Source organism: Corvus hawaiiensis, chromosome 11 (assembly GCF_020740725.1).
Source record: "Corvus hawaiiensis isolate bCorHaw1 chromosome 11, bCorHaw1.pri.cur, whole genome shotgun sequence".
NCBI lineage: Eukaryota > Metazoa > Chordata > Aves > Passeriformes > Corvidae > Corvus > Corvus hawaiiensis.
In genome coordinates, this window is record NC_063223.1 from 10,378,932 (window position 1) to 10,396,757 (window position 17,826).

The following is a 17,826-nucleotide window of genomic DNA, read 5'->3' on the forward strand; positions in this document are numbered from 1 at the left end:
GATGAAAAAGAGGCAAGACTAAGTCCAGCAGGTTGGCTTTCTGAAGACAACAGTCTTACAATGTCAAAATACACTGAACTGCTAAACATTTGACTTCATCTAGACATTGCTTTATTAGGATAATTCTTCAAACTCCAGACATTGTGTCTATTTGCATTAAAAGCTGCTATGTGCTAATTTTTGTGCACCAGCTCTCTGAGCACATAATGGCAGCTTTACTGTGTTATAAAAGCAGTTAAGCATGGAGAATTAATGGAAAGATGTCTTTTTTAATGTAATTAGTTCAAATTACTAAATCTGAGCAGAACTGAAATCACTCACTTTACTTTGAAAAGAAAGTTTCAATTAAAAAGAATAAAAAGGAGCTCTATGTAACTATTTACACCATGGATTAATTTAATCTTAACAAAAACAATACCAAATAAATCCCTGAAAGGCAACTGGGTTTCATGTTGTACCATCTTCTCAAGACTGACGGCTCCTGTTCAGAAACAATATTACTTAAGAGAATAAAAAAGATCACCGACACTTCCTTTTTTGTCAGCAGAAACATTTGTGTTCTCCAAATTAAACTGGTGGGTTTTGAAAACCGTCTTAAGGAGGGCAAATGAGGAGATGGGTTTCACTGACAAAACAAACACACCTGATGGTAAGAAATGGGCACAGGTTTCCGAAAAACAATCCACTCCACGATCTCGCTGCAGGGAGGAGTAGTCAGGGAACCTGTGTAGCGGTAGTAGCTCCCCAGCGACGTTGGCAGAAGTTCCCTCAGCACAAAGGGATCCAGAAAGGTCTCCTTCTCTGCAGGGAAGATTGACAAGCAGGATTACACTTTTTTAAAATGTGTCTTTAAAACAGACATCACATTGCTAGGCAGCCTAACAAGGTGTAATGGCAACAACGTATTTTATCATCTATGTAATGAAAAATGGAAACCCCCTCCCAGGAAGGCTCTGCAAGAGCTGATGAGTGGTTTATTACAAGAGCAGCCAAAATGCTAGTCAGCCCCATCCCAAACACAGACCCTCCTATTATGAACGTGTGCAGGTGTGAAATGCACTTGCTACCGCACTGGTTTATGTCAGTACAGAAATAACACTGTACTCAAAGGTTCCAGCACTCAGTACATGGCTCTCCAGCTTGGTTGCAGCAAGACAGATCTCAGTGGGACACAGCCAAGCCTCAGTGGTCCTGTTCACTGCTGCCTGACCAAAATGCATCGGGCAGTGTATCCGTTCCATCTCTGCCAGAGGTGGAAAAGGATGCAGGAGCTGAGTCAAACCCTGCGTGGATTGCTGAGAGGGAGAAGGCAGAGCCATGCTGCTCAGCCAAACTTCTCTGGGAGCTGCCAGGCACATGGGCTGAGTAGCAGGGACGCAGGGCACTGCTGAAGCTCAACGTGGTTCTCGAAGCAACATCCAAGCAGTGCTTGCTCAGGCCTGCCTGCACCCACCCACGCTGCCACTGCCAGGGTGCTGCCAGAAACAGCCAACACACCACAAATAGGTTTCACAGGTAAAACTGCTACCTCTTCTCCCAAATCTGAGAAAGTCCTTTCCAGGGTCCAGCAGTCTGGGGACAAATCTTTTTTTCTCTGAGAATCTCCTTGGACAGCCTGACCTAAGCACTGGAAGCATTTACCTTCAAGTAAGAGTGACAAGCTGGTAATATTTAACACTGTGAAGAAAAATAAATAAACAAAAGGAGGGAACAGCTGCAGGCAAGGCAATTTCCCTGCCATCCCTGAGCATTTATTCTCTGCAGTTCATGTTGACTCAGAGGCTGAAGCACCCTCTCAGCCTGTGCAAAGGTGCTCACTGCCTCTGGGCAGGCTGACACGCGGGGCTCTCCCAAACATCTCTATTCCTTACTTTCGATATCCTGCATGCCTCAAACAGGAGTCCACACTTGGGCAGAGGGAATTCTTCTTTCTGTCTCACCAGAGCTGCTGAGCAAACCCACTGCCACTCACTCCCTGCCCCAAGAGAAGGGAGAAGCAGGTGGGCTGGTGATTGATACACACATCTTCCAAATAGGATGAAGTCTGCAGAATTCACTTCCAAAGCATCCCACAGTCTTCTGGAAATCTTGATCAAATCAGGAGTTGCCTAAACCTCTTAGCAGCAGTCTGATAATATTTTTTAACTCCACTGCTGCTGCATGATGCCAATGATACATACACTTCAGATATCTTCTATTTTCTGCTCAATATCAACAGGTCTGCGATGTTTTCATAGCTTTTAGCATTCCAAAATACAAGTAATTCTATTAAAGTCAAGGCAATACTGCAACCTCTTAGTGAACAATTCCTTTCCTTCCAATCCAAGTAGATTTCAACCACATCTGCATCTCCAAAAAGGAAACAAACAAATAATAATCCACATTTTTTCCTCGTCATAGCATACCTCTGCGAGAAAAAGTGTGCTTAAATAATAAATACTAAAATATATATGATTGGCCAAAGTTCAAAGAAATTTTAATCAAGAAGTCATAATCACAGCAAAAGGTCGCATTTAATTTGACTGGCTCATTTTTACACAGAAAAACTTGGTTAGAGAAACTAGAAACTCAGTCACAGGACTTGATTTCCAAATGCGGCACACAAACCTTGACACTGGATTTCTATTTCATAGCTGTCTCTATATTAGCACTCAGCACACAGTGAGCCACAATGGATCCCAAAGAGTGTTTGAATATGCCAACATCCCCTGCATTAACAGCCAATGACTACACATGAAAGACCTGGGAGGCAGAGGCACATTTTGAAAACGTTGCAGTTAAAATTAAGAATTTAACTATTTCTAACTTTTGTAACCTTTTAATTACATTGATGGAATCACTTAAGATGCTGGATAAATGCTTTGTGCAAAACCACAAATATGGTATCCCTTTATCAAAGGATGGCAGGAGAAAGAAGCTCATTTTATACTTTCAAGGATTTTTTTGTGCCATATGCTGACAATATTATATTTTAATAATTAATTGTTCATCAAAGGAAAAGATGAAGAACAGGGATGCTAAATTCAAAGTTATTCAAATTGCAAAAATGAATAATGCATGACTTTTATATTAAATACACACTGTATTAAGTAGTCTACATTTCATCCAACTCTATCTTTCATTTTTAAACATTTTGAACTACAATATGAATAATCAAGTGAAGGAAGCTTATTTAGATAGAGAAATACCTTATTTGAATGCAAACTGGAAGTATCCGACTATGATTAATTTTTGGTTATCAATTAGGGAAGGTTTTTTCCTAAGCACTTGGGAAGTATTTCTCAAGGAAAAAGTAGCTTTGCTAATACACAGTTTAAGTAGGGCAGGGTGTTCTCGATCTAATTTTTCATGGCTACAAGCAACGCTCTAAGTTTTCATTAATGAATGCCAAAGATTAAAATGAAAAAATACATATAATTGGATTAAAATGACTACTAAAATAGATGATAATCAATTGATTATGCTTCCATAATGTAACACTTTTGAAAACATATCATTCTTTTGTATTGCTTGCCATCTAGATGCATGGTGCAGAGTTTTAGAAATAGGAGTCATAAAGATCTTCCCTTGAAGCTTAAAGAAAAAGGGACTTAGAAACTCTGGTGTCTGCCTGCTATATCCTTCAAGAGCATATTGAAACAGTAAATGCCATGAAATTAAAGTTCCTAAGAGCTTGAGACAGTTTTGAAAATGGCATTTTGAAGTCATATAATTTTAAAGACTTCAATGTTAAATCAGTTATTGTTGTTGGTAAAACTGTAAGGAGAGTAATTTCCAGGCTAGGCAAGAGCATTCACTGATTATCACAGAAATATTATATATATATATATATATATACACATATACACACACGTGTGTGTATGTATATATAGTTCACCTAAATGAAAAAGAACAAGGTTGGAAATAACAACAAACCTTTCCTCACTGTCTTTTATGACCAGCTTCTGTTTCCCTTTTATGGGCATGAACTTTGTCCAGGAGGCTGGGAACAGACTGAGTGGAGTGAGGAGTTTCTAGGAGGGAGAAAGTGGAAAAGACTGGGAACTACATGATTGATGAGACAGCATTTGCTGACGAGTACTAGGAAATAACTGCCAGACAAAAGCAATAAAAGACAGCAAAGCAAATGTGTTCACCTGCAAACACCTGTGAACCACTGCAATCAATGCTGCAAAACTGACCCATGAGCCACCTACTTGCTCTCACACATAAACCAGAGCCCTGCAATGGTTTCTTCTGCTGCTCCTTGTCCTCCTCCCATCTCAGCACCTGAGCACCCAAATAGAAATATACACAACCAGGAAAGCAGAGCCCCAGAGATCTTGACCCTGAAGACAGGCCCTTGAAATACAGAGTATTCCTCTGGGAAAGAACAATAAACCTGCTGCTGCCACCGGTGCTCCCAGGTGATGCAGCAAAGAGCAGTATCAAAAATATCGCCCCACTAATGCAGACAGTTTTATCCACAGGTAACAAACAGCAATGCTTTGTTTACAGCACCAATGCTCAGAAAAACATATTCACTCTAATACCTCAAAGGTAAAAATAGCAAGCACCACAGATTCATTGTTGACCATTAAAACAATGAATGTGGCATTTAAACTACTGAGTGTTCCACAGTATGAAAGAACAATATTGTATTTCAACTCTTACGTTCACAAAAAACAATTAACTGACCCAGCTGGTAACGTATTTGACCTTCTGATACAATATTCACATCCACCTCTTGGGTCTGTCTCCCACAACAGCAACGTGAGAAGTCACACCCAGCAAATTCTTTGTTTGGGCTGAAAAATCTACCCAGCATTTTGTATGGGCAAAGGGCCATTTTCTGTACAACCTGACCCAAAGGCAGGGCAACTGCAGATCAGACACACTTTAAAAGCCTGACCTATTTACACTCTTTGTCAAGTCATCACCCTACTAGGTCTGAACTAATACCAAATTGTGCACAATAGTTTACTGAGCAGAGGAGAAAACCAGATCTTAAACCAGATACCAGCAGTGGGTCTCCACCAACTACTGCAGTTTTCACAAGCTGGTGCCAACAAATATTATACTGAAAGAGCCATCAGTTGAACATTTCGCCTTCAAGGACTTGCTAAAAATATATTCAGTCAATCACTTGATAAAGATAGACCTAAATTTTAACCAAATCACTAGAGTAAGAGGCTTCTTGAGATACGCAGGTAAACAGCACAAAATTATCTGTGATCAAAACTCTTTTAAATCTAACAGGAACTTGGATTGGACATCACAAGAAAATAACTATATGCCAAGTCCATTTATATCACATGGAATGCTTTGGGACTTTGATCATGATTTTGTGTAAGAAAACAGGAACTTGGCTGCATTGAAAACAATATCTTAAAATGAGCTTATTTCCAAAATTAACGTATGTGCGGTGCCTGATGGGTACCCAGCTACGCTTTGAATAACTGAAATCTGCAATACCAATATGAAGAGCTTTGAAAATCTCCCAAATTTGTTAAACAATGTTATTGCCAATTTCATTTTCACAATGAGCCAAGACATTCTAAAGCTTCTGCATTCAAACATTTAAAAAGCAAACACACAAAATAATCAGAAGGACACCATGTTGCACACCCATTGAGCCAGAACTTCTCAGATAAAGCAGGCAGCAAAGCACAGCCAAGGACCAGACTCACGGGGGTGATTTTAAAGATGAGATTACAAACATTATATATTACTTCAACTGAAAGGATCATCAGATGAGTGCTTGCTGTGTAAATCCTGCAGGAAGAGCAGTATCTGACAATCCGCTGTACTCAGGGTAATTCTTGTCATTTACTGTGCAATTATTTTTCTCACTTTTATTCAGGTTTTTTTTTTTTAAAAGAGCCTCTGCTGAGCAATGTAAGGAGCTGTAAGGACACAGAAAGCACAGCATGGCAGGGAGGAGGGGAATGAGATAATAACACAGTTATGCAGACTAATTTAATCTGAGACAACCAGTGAGAGGTACAAAAAGCCAGGAGGAAAGAATAAAAAAGGCAAGTCTTTTATTAACAGAAAACCATTTCCATGCCACGTGTTGGTCTAAAGCTTAATTTTTCTCACTCCCTTTCTTAAAAGAGCTTAGGAGGAAAAGGTTTAGCTGCAGAGAAGAGGTCTTAACTCTTCAAAGAAGGAAAATGTTATTCTGAACCTTTCATGCTGAAGCAGTACTGACGCAGAGCAGCTGTCGACATTTTAGAATGGGATGAGACTTCTCCAGGTTTCACAAAACCTAACCTGAGGCAAAGGTACACGAGGCTGGACAGGTAAGGAAACTAAGAAATACAGAATAAGCACCAGTGATAGGAGGAAAAAGAAACTATGACAAAGTTTAGAGGAGAGGAGGATCCCCGGAAAAAGCTGGACCCTGGCAGATGCTAAAGTGAAGGAGAAGCGCCCAGAGGAGCATGGATTGTTCACATCTGCTTCAGCAGAGCCAGAGCAAAACCACATGTCCTCAGACTTCCTCACCCCTCTTTTCTCAGCAAACATCCCCAAAACCCACCAGCATAGCACCCAGCCCTTACTCCCTGCAGATGATTTGTTCACATTCAGCATCAGCTTTAATTCTTAACTTTTAACAAGTGCAGTATTTGTTAGCTTGAATTAATTTTTTTGTGCAATCTATTAATTCTCTGTCAGCTTGCTGGTCTTTACTCAGCCGTGACCAGCACTGCTTTCTGCAGAGCAGACAGGTGAAGGACCAGAGATTTCCAACACTTCCACCATTTATTCCTTTAAATGATATAGACCCTTGCAGCTATGCACAGAGCTGCCCTACATAAAGGTCTGAACTTATCACCTCTCCTCTCATCTTCATTTCTCACTTCCCTCCTCCTCCCCTTTGCTCCGCAGCAATCGTGTCCTGGCCCCTTTCACAGGGCTACTCTGACTGTGAACACAAGAACAGATCAGAAAACAAAAGAATATATCCAGTTCATCCCTGAGGAAAAAGAAACGCTCCTCCATGTTTCTTTCTCAGCTTAATGTATCGTGCTGCTCTCAGTTTGATGGCCCTTCCTTGTTCTAAATTGAGCTGCTGCTTTCTTCAAAGTTTTACTTTCAAAGATGAGGTTTCACAGTATCACATCTCACCTTCACCCCTCTCCCCCACCCTTCTTCTCTACAACCCCATGATATTTGGTGTAGAAGGCAAACAGCTTGTCAGGCGGTGTTATGGTTAAAGTTCAAAACAAAAGAAAAAACCTGTCATGGTGCTAATAGTGTTTTCTTGTTATTATGCCTTCTGGTGTGATAGATCCACAGGGTAACTAACACTGTCTAGATTGCTTCCTTTTTAGTGCTGATTTATTTTAACATGTTATTCACTGATGTTTCACCTAGGACAACTGGAGAGATGTGCAACATATTTATTCTCTATCCTTTTTCATTATTAAAGCAGTTTTTTCCACTGTATTTTGGTAGGTTCTCCCCAGCAAGCTCAGAAACTTTAGCATTCACTTGCCTGACCACTTCTGGCCCATTTGAAGGGAGATCCAAGACTAAGTCTGTTCCATGCTAGGTTCCAGTTATAGCTTTTTAAGACTTTTTTCAAAGATCCCTTTTAAATCAACAAAGGTTCCTCTCCTCCCATCACCCCACCTCATGTTCACAAACAAGCAACACATGCCACTGACTTGCTTTGTACCTAAGCTTTTGATCTGGTAGCACTTTGATTTTCAGAGCTCACTTTTGACAAGGAAGGGAATAAGAGCCTCATTTTTGTGACATTGAGCCTTTTCTGCTGTGGTAATTTATTTGTGCTCTGCTAATAATTTTCTGCTGATCCGTGTAGATTCTTGATGACAGCCACAGAGAACAGGACAGAGTGATAAAAACATAGTTTCCATCACCTTGAAATCTTTTCCAGGGGCCTGGGGTAGTGTGGGCTGCACAGTAAAGCGGGACTGTGGTGCTGTGCAGAGCACCTGTGCCAGGCTGGGAAAAGGTGAATGTCACACAGCTTCCTGTTGCAGCGGGGATTTCTGCAACATGTATAGACAGCGAGGCCTGTAGAAAAGAAACAGGGACCGATTCTTGGTAGATGTTTCAGAGATCTTTATTTTCTAGCTGCATGGCCGGGGGACTGCCGAAGAACTCCGCAATCACGGGACCAGAGGGTCCTCCCCGCACAGGGGAACACAAAACAACCAACGGGGAACAGGATTGACCAGGGAGTAGGGAAACCCTGCAGGCCCTGCCTCTACTCCAGGGTCCCCTCCCCCTGGACCCCAAGGCAGGGGGGAGGAACCCCAACAGCCTCCAGCACTGGGTGCCACCCCAGGACTGACATCAGGGAAGAAGGCTCATTTTAATGCCTTGCAGGCAGCTGGTAAAATCAAGGAAAAGGCTTCCCTAAAAGGCTTACATACAAAATGGTACCAAAAAAGGTCAAATCAAAGACAGCAAACGTGGGAAAAGCAATGTTTCTGTGCAATAGCTCCATCCTGCCAGGTGTTCCTCTGAGACCTTGCTGGAATGTGTGGCAGACAAAGGCTTTCATAGCCATTTTAATGCAAATCAACTTATAACACAACCTGGTATTTCACAGTCCCCTATTCCCACAAGGGCACAATCATTCTCTCTGAGGCCTCACCAGATGCCTCAGCCCTCGAACAAGAGTAGCTCCTTCCTGCCCTGTCATTCTCAGCGTCACAAAGAAGGAAGAGGAGCAGAGAAGGGCTCAGGGCAGGGCACCCAGCCAAGCACATCGGCAGCAAAATGGGCAGAAGAGTCAGATGTGCAGCACCAAGACTGCCCCATTTGTGGTGCAAGCACAGCCAGGCACCAGTAAATTTTTTACCTAAGATCCAGCTTCAATTAAGAACATGCATCATCCATCCCACCAGAACCAGCATTGCTGAAGACCCTTCCCACCAGCTTTCATGATGAGAAGAGCATTTGTAGAGGAGTCAAAAAAGACCCCCAGCAATCAGAGCTGAAAGACACTGGCAAGTCAGCATCAGAAAATCCAAATTCCAACTGCTTGTACCCCATCCCTTTTCCAGGGAGGGCTGCCCAGTCCCAGGTGTCAGTCCTGGCTGGGCTCTGTGGCAGACACGCTCGCCACGTGCCCTGTGGCAGGAAAAGCAGGAGTGAGAAGAGCAGGCACCTGGCTGGCGGGAGGTGTGACAAATCCTTGGCAGAGCACAAAACCAAAAGCAATTTTAAAATCAGCAACAAGCATTTGACAGGTCCTGTGAGAGCCTCCTTGGCGTTCCCGTGCTGCTCTTTGAGGGCGGATGCAGGAGTCGGGAAGCGGTGTAGGAACATCCTGTTCAGCAGGAAGAACATGGCGCAAACCCCAAAGCCTTATCATAGATACATACATCAGTATGTTGTTTGGTACACCATGGTTCCCCTCCCAGCTAAGAAACTTTATATGGTTGCTCATGTAAAATTAAGTTTAATGTGGCATTAAGATTTTACAAAACTCTGCCTGGAGATGAGGAAACAAAGTCAACTAAGTAGCAACTATTCCTGTATTGATTTTTATGTGTATGTTTCTCTATCATTGTTACTAAGCTGGTGACACCGTGAAGGGCACAATTATTTATGTTCCATTGAATTAGTAAGTAATTCAAAACCCTGATGAAATATCAAGCAAAAATTGCTTCTGCTTCTACAGAAAGTACTTCTGACTTTGGAAATGTTTGCATATCCCTGGAAGAGCAATGTAAGAATACAAGAATTCACAGAATAAAAGGATACAAAAAATTTTTTAAAAACCCAGCTCATCACTCAGGAGTACCATCTCTCTATCTACCTGAGTGTCACCAGATCTGTCACCACTATGAGGACAGGCCAGTGTGGGAGCCCTACAGAGTGTGGTGCAGAGAGGAGTCCCCATACAGGACCAGGCCTTCTAGTAAATGACAAAACGAGGATGATGAGGGTTTGTGTGGGTGTGCCATTCCCATGTTGAAAACTGAATGCATGAGAGGAAGGAGTGACTGTTCAGCACAACCCGGGAAACATGCTCTGCCAGATGGAGGGAGGGGGACAAGAAAACTTCAACATTTGTATGTATTCTTAATTTTTACATTATATGTATGTGCCTCTGTATTGTGACAACCCCCTAAAACCAACAGGGTAATGGAAATATTTTAAAATGCAAAGAAACGTGAGGTTTCAGTTTTGCCTCCTTTTGTTGGATCCCTGCTTGATCCAACCACTTGATTCAAAAGCCACAAGAGTTTTTTCCACTGTATTTCAGCCAAAAAGTCCTTGTTGCCTCAGGGTCCCAGTTGAATACAGCCAAATGGAAGGCAGGAAGAAGCTTTTCAGATAAATTCATAAAACTATGCTCATGTAAGATGTAAGTAAATCACATCAAGAAAAGAAATGAGACCATCTGGAAGAAAACCCTCACATCTTTACTATTATTCTATATAATAACATAAAAAGAGAGATATGATACAACAATTCTTCACTGAAGCGTTCTAGCAATATTTAAGTTAAAGAGAATGAGCTCTTTCAACAACTGCTCTGCAGGAGGAAATTCCCTTACTCTAACCACCAAAAGAGCCTTAGAAAAGGCCTTTAATCAGGGCCTTTGAAACAGGAAGGAAAGCATGATTTTCCTCTTTTTCTTCCTTAATGTTTTGAAAAGGAAACAAGGTACTGAAATATGTCAAGTGATTTCCTTTACTTGAAACACTAGCAGACCTCTGTGCATTGTGTGCAAAACAAAAATAAACGCCTTTTATCCACCCAGATTTTGCTGTGGGTAAGACAGTACAGAGATGGACTGATCATTATGTGGTCAGGGAATCACAGCCTCGGGACCAAGTCACATCCTACCCAAACAATTAATTTTGGGAATGGAATAATCCTCTTAGGAGACACTGGTGTGATTATCAAGGAGTGGCTGTTTTATCTTCAAGGAGCAAGAGAGGGAGCAGAAAAACCTGATGAGGTGGCTAAAACACTGTGGGCTGGCAGGGGGTTGGGAGTCTTGGAACAGAAAGTAGATAAAGAACAAAACTAAAAAGAGATCCCAGTCCAGTTAAATGGCAGCTTGGCTGCACTGTCAAATTAAACAGACACTGAAAAAAACCTTGCAGCCTAATGCATCCCAGCGTTGCTTTTGCTGGCCTGTTTTGTTACCCAGTGGGAGCAAGGTAATAACTTCTATTTTTGTGGAAAACAGCACCAGTTTTTCAGCTCAGTGTGTTGTTTTTATTTCATGGCAGAACACTGCAATTTATAAGCAGCAAAACCTAAGGAAAATTCTCTAAATGAAGGACTTTATGGCATGTTATCATTTAACCCCCTTTTTCACTGTGTTTGGATTTATTGGCCTTCCTAGTTGCAATGTTAAATGATTCTGAAAGTAGAACAATTAATCCAAAATCCTATTTGTTTTAATTTAACACTGTCAACTAGTTTTAAGTTTGCAGTCAAGAGAAAAAAAGTATCTGTTAAGCTCTACAGCACCAGCTAATGTCTAAAGACAATCCTTAGAAAAGGTGCAAAGCTGTTTTATCACAGCACTATAGATGGAACGGAAATTTATTATTGTACTGAGCACCATTCCAGTAGATGCCTTTTGAATTACAATGAGATTATTAAAACTTTACAAATCATTATTTTAAAACCTGACAAGAGTACTTTGGGAACTAGAGCATCTTGATGTCATTGCTGATGATGCATTACCTGTGGTAAGGCTTCAGGAAAATTCCTAAGTAAAAAATTGGTTATAAAAGTATAAAATATATTAATATTTATTTCAGTACCTGCTGTAAGTTCAAGGATAATAGGTATATGCATCAGAACAGCTGAATGATCGTATTTATGCTAGCATCAGAAAGATGTTCATCTGCTGCAAAGTCTAATTAATTTTCATAGATAGTTAATTTTCTGTTTCATTATCAGCTCCCTAAATTTGAAAGACAAATAATTTATAAACAAATAGAAACTTCAGAGAGGTGTAGTTTTAGAGCAAACAGAAGATAAATAACAGAGTGAAGTATCCAGGCTGCCTTCGAAGTTCTAATACGAATGATAGATTGCAGAAAGTTGTGATTGATAACTTACGCATTCTGGAGCACTGACTGAAAAGAAACAAATTGTTTACTGCTCACCCCAACCCATTCTCAGGTAACAAATGACTCTCATCTTTACCAATCAAATAATTGCTGTGATGCCCTTAAACATCGGTGAATGAGGAATGTGTGGGCTCATCGTGTCCTTCCAGGGGTGACCTGATCCCTTAAGGACAATATTCCTGCCCCTCTCCCCCTCCCAACAAGTAGAAAGTTTAAGCAGCTACTTACCATGATGTACAACGCCCTTCAATCCATGGATAATGGGATCCAGTGCTGAATTGTCCCTCTGACTGACCTACATGCAAAGCATAGAGCATTGGTTACACCTACTCTGGCATCAGGCAGAACAGTCTCAGTTTAGTCTTCTAAAGAGAAAAAAAAAGATGTTATCTAACAAACTGCTTAGTACTCAAATTTACAATGGCTCTTCACCAAATGGCAAAGGGATATGGTGTAACAAAATAAAGTGAGGAAGGTTAAATTAAAAAAAAAGCACATCCTCTGCATTCTTTAAAACATTAACCACATTATCAGCCCTGCAAAGCCTAAAAACACGGGGCTGATTTTTCTCCATCTACTTCTGCCTTCATAGAGGAAAACTGCTTCGTAGAAGAAGTCATCTCAGACCAGTTCATTCCTTACCCACACAGCCATAAATCTGGTGCTGCCACTGCAGTCAGTGAAGCTGGACCACTTTCAGCCCTAATGGAGTTGGGCCTTAGCATCTCATTGCTATTAATATTTTTAAGTTTATTTCATTTAGTGTCACTTGGACAAAGGAAAGGCAATAAAGCTCTCTGAGAGGACCTAGAAAAAAAATCATCAATTTTTGACAGTGCAACTGCCTGCACTGCCAGACCAAAACCTGCAACGTTCCTTCTATCACTCAGAAATTCCCACGTCTTCCTCAACAGTGAGATCCAGCAGCAGAGAGAGGAGGGAAAGGCAGCAGGAAGGATTAACCCTGTTGAGCTCCATGACTTCCAAATTAAATCCATCACTTCAGTCACTTACTTGCACACAGCCAAGGAATTTACAACCAATAATGCAATTTTGTTTTTTAACCTTTTGCCTCTTCAGAGGTATTGTAGGAATAACTCACAATTTCTGTGAACTTATTCCATTATTTAAGATACTTGCCAATTTACTTTTAGGAGATAAATACTGCCATGTATCTAATTGATGGGGTACATTCTTCCTTTTTTTCCCACCAGTCAGCTTCAGAACGTGAGCAGTATTGATAATTTCTGGATGGACAGCTCCTAATGGGCAACATATCAGATGCAAAAGAGCTGTTTTGTATTTTACTGCTTGCTGATGACCTCCATGTCATGAGGAAAAACAGAGTTTAATCACATTATGGCTGTGTATTAATGTATTTGGAAAGGAGTGGAGACAAAAGAAGAAAACCCTGAGAAAGGACCTTGTGCCCAGCAGGGAACACACTGATGTGTGAAGGGCAGAACCAGCTTGGAGCTGTTCCTAGGAGGAGGACAACAGTGACCACAGCACATCCAAAAAAAGTGCTGTAAAAATATCACAAATTTTAATGATCTGACAAGAAAACTGGAGTCCACTGCCCAAGTTTTGCAAGCACAAGCACCTCTCATCTTGTCCCTCTTCCCCATAACTAACTAGGAATCTTAGAAACCTCATTATCTTCTCAGCCAACTGCATAGAGATAAACCACAACAAACCACTTTTCTGTTTTCTGTTTACTTGCCCTTTGAACTACTCTGCTGTGTTCAGGACACATTCTTATTCACTTCTCTAGAGACAAAATGGTTTGGTGTTGTAAATGGAAATTGAAAATCTTTTCCTCATCACAGTACTCCAGAACTTGCAATGATCATCTAGGGCAAGAAATGCAATAAAATTATCAAAGCAGCAAAAGCAGCTTTGAAATATATACAGCTCAGATGTTACTGGACCATAACACCACTAGCCCTGAAGGCTGCAAGCTCTTTGAAGCGTGAACTTTTATATGCCCAAAGGGGTGCTCTGCACACTTTGGATCTTGTATAAATAAGAATCACAGGACAGTGGACCCAATGACGCACTTTGTAGGTTCTGTCTGGCATCTGACAAATCAAAAAGAAACACTAAAAACACAGAGCCTGTTGTGAGACACATTCCTGCATCTTTTCCATTTATCCAGGTTTCTCTAACCATGGGCACCATTGAAAAATAAATCATTAAAATGCTACCAGCATTTAAGTACAAGAATGCAAGAAAATCTTGCTCTGGACTTTAACAATGTTTTAGTTATCGCTGCCTAACCATAAGTGGTAAAGAGTTTCATTTTGTTTACTTTGGTTCTATTTCTGGTGACAGCTGCAATCAGTTTGAAGAAAGCAAATAGACAGAAAGAATCATAAAGGTTAGAACTGTTCCTTTCGGGATTTTGTGTCGAAGTAGATCAATCACTAACCTCAGCCCTGGCAGCGCCCCTTTAATCTGCTGAGGTGGCGTGGCTGTATAGATGCAGCCATGCAGCCTCTCTGATACCATATTCTGCCAACGTGCTGTGTTCTTCAACAGCGCAAAACCAACAGGCATGGGATTTTTATGGGGGCCGGAAGGCAAATGCTCCATGCACCTGTAATCTTGTTTTCTCCAGAGGTATGGGGAGTGGGATCTTGTGTTTCTTTAAAAAATATATTCAAACAAGTACCACTCGCAGAGATGTCAGTTCAGACCTGCAGGGGATAAAGCTTTCTTTTCCTTCCAGATGCTTTCCCTCTTTTTACCTTACATTCATACACAGTTCTCTCATACTTCAGTACAACTGTTTCAGGATCTTGGCAAGACCATTAGAAAAGTGGCCAAAAGTTTTCTCATTTTGTGGAACGGTTCAGACTTCAGAACAGAAGTTTTGTTACATTTTTTCCTTCTTCAAATTCTAAAACAACCCAAAAAAATGCACCTTGAATTTCATCTCTCTCTCTCTTTATTTTTTCACTTCTTCGTATCCTTTTTCTGCCCGTGTTCCAAGAGGAAAGGAGGTTTCCGAAACCCAAAATGCCAAGTTCTATCCCCATTGCTGTATGTCTCTGGTTTAACTGGCCTTCAGCTACCATGCTGGTTGAGATCAGAGATTCACCCATACAAGAATCCTGTCTCTGAGAACAGCTGATACTTAAAAGAAAGAAGGGCAGAAAAAAAAGCAAAAGGAAAAAAGGACAAAAATCTCTAGAATAAGAAGTGCCCTTCTGATCTACTTTATTACTCCATGTCATGAAGCTTGAGCTTATATCCTCCTACAAACTGTTTCTAACTTTCTTTGTTATATGTGTTCCAGACATGTATTTTTTTATTATCTTATGAACATATCCTGAAGGAAAACAGCAATGAATTCTTCAGATTGACTTTACATTCCACATTTCTGCTGATACCTTGGAGAATTAGAGAAAGATCACACATCTGTAACTGGATCTGGGCGCTTTGGCTTCACCCAGCATATGCCTACCTAAGCTGGGCAAAGCTTTTCTTTTCCTGTGAGTGAAGAGCCATGAGTTTCCCCCTACTTCTTCAAGACCTTACTGGAAGAAACACCAAGAATGACAATTTCTCAAGCCACAGGAATTCCAGGCACAAACACAAAACTATGATGATGCAGAGTGAGTATTAACAGACAGATGGAAAAGCATCCTGAAATTGCCCTAAAATAGCCACAGTACCACTACTACAAATGTTGTTTCCTGTACAAGATGTTTTTGCTCAAGACTGACTAACACTCTATAGGTCTTCAGTAAACAGATTAAATAATGTTTGTGTGCATCATTTATAATTGAAAAATGCCTGTAATCCTCTTGAGCAGAAATGAATAGGTAACTATCATGCTAAGCAATGGAAAAACAAACACAGAGGTATCATTAAGCAGTTTCCTGTGCTAACAGAGTTCTCACCATAGGGTAAATATGTGATGAACATGACATGAAGAAGCAAAATCTCTTGTTTATTGTACCCTTTGGGTGACTTCAATACCCGGTGCACATGCCATTCTGAATAGAAAGAGTGGCTTGATGTTAATGCAATAAACAAACCAAATATTTGCAATATGGGAAAAGGCAAGGCACAAGTGACCCCATTCTGCAGTCATAAACCAGCTATGTTCTTCACGTGAAGCATTGTGGAAATCATACTCTAGACAGGTTACATTAACTTACAGTTCCTGCATCGGATGCAGCGACTGAGAAATTACTGCTTCTTCAGTGAACAAGGCTGATCAGTCATGAACTCTATTGACAGCAGGGTTAACGCCTCTCAGCAGCACAGTGTGTTGTCCCTGTGCTTGAAAGTGCTCTTTCTATAGCTGTACCCTTGAAGGCAGGCCAGGGAGCTCAGCCTCTACTCAGGATAACATTAATACTCCAAAGAGAACAGTTCCAGCGACTGAGCAGAGCAGGAATGTGACCAGAGGACAGACCAGAGAACCTCAGCCAGGCTGACCATGCTAGTACAGACACCAAGCTCAGCATGTCCTCATGAGTTAAAAAACACCAACCCATTCTCATTCTCTATCACTCACTGTAGAGCAGACAAAGCTCTCTGTTCATCTGATTATTTTATAGGACAAACTCAGAACCTCCTGAAGACAATGATTTATCAAAACTCAGAAGACTTGTAAAGTGTTAAAATCTATACCATAAAATCCATATACCACATGCTATAAAATTAAAGCCATATGCTAAAGCAACGTAAGTAATCCATGACCTGTCCTTCTGGTGGAAACAGTTCTATAAAGCTGAAAAAAAAAGATCTCAGCAAAAATACTGATCTTACCATGCTTATTTTAGAAACACTGAAAAATAAAACCAGGGAAACCCTCAAATACACACTGAGGCAGTTAGAGAGACCACACAGCAACACCAGACCTTAACTCTAAGACCCTTTACCAAAGGGCCAGACACCCCCCAGTGTCCAAAGCTCCAGGCAGCCTCTCTGAAACCCAGATTATCTTCCCACCAACCAAGGACGTCTGGAGGGAGTACCACAAAGCCCTCTAATGATCACTGGTACCATCTACCTTGTGAGAAGTAGGTGAATATTAATTATTTGAACAAATCAGGAGTAAGGAATACACTTTCCTTTTAAAAATAAGTTTCAATAGATGTGTGGAAGAAAAGGGTGTGGAGAAAAAAGAACTGAAGAAAACCCACCTATTTGGGTTGATATACAAATAAAAAATTTGGGTTGAAAATAGAAATTTCTCTTTCATTTCCACCTTAAAAGTATCTGGCATTTGGACATTAAACTGTCATACATTTGCAGCAACTGCTTTCAAGCTCATTAAATGGGCTCACAGACAGTATTGCAAAGCATCTCAAAGTGAAGGAGAATGCCACAGACGGCTATATTGAAAGGTGAAATGACATGCATTCTGTGCAAGGCAGAGGAAAATGAATGGCAACAATTTTGTGATACAGTACCTGTGCCTTTCCCCTCCAAATAGTCATATAATTTACTTTTCTCTCCCACTGCAACATTTGGCCCTTGACTTGGAAACTAAATCTTCAATCTATCAAGCCTTACCCATCTGCTAAGTAAAATGGCCAAGAAAATCTGCATGCCTTGAATTCGATATAGCCAGCTGTTCCCAGAGTGCTGAGCATTAACATCCAGAGACCATCCTCTCATGCTGCAAAGGACGGTGTCTGCCAAGGATGAATGACTTCATACTTAACCATGGCAGCTGAAGCCAGTGACAGTGGCTGACATAGAAGGATGCCAATATTATATTCCCCCAACCATGTGT

The 17,826-nt window shown here is 40.9% G+C and overlaps 1 protein-coding gene across 2 annotated transcripts in view; it reads right to left on the reverse strand.

Moving 5' to 3' along the window:
- PTPRG (protein tyrosine phosphatase receptor type G) overlaps positions 1-17,826 on the reverse strand; it is a 407,666-nt gene that overhangs the window by 103,815 nt on the left and 286,025 nt on the right. For both annotated transcript variants that reach the window (XM_048315233.1, XM_048315234.1), the window contains 2 exons: positions 12,297-12,363; positions 644-801 (listed from right to left, as the gene is read on the reverse strand). In XM_048315233.1, coding sequence (XP_048171190.1) covers positions 644-801; positions 12,297-12,363 — 225 coding nt within the window. The remainder of the gene's footprint in view (positions 1-643; positions 802-12,296; positions 12,364-17,826) is intronic.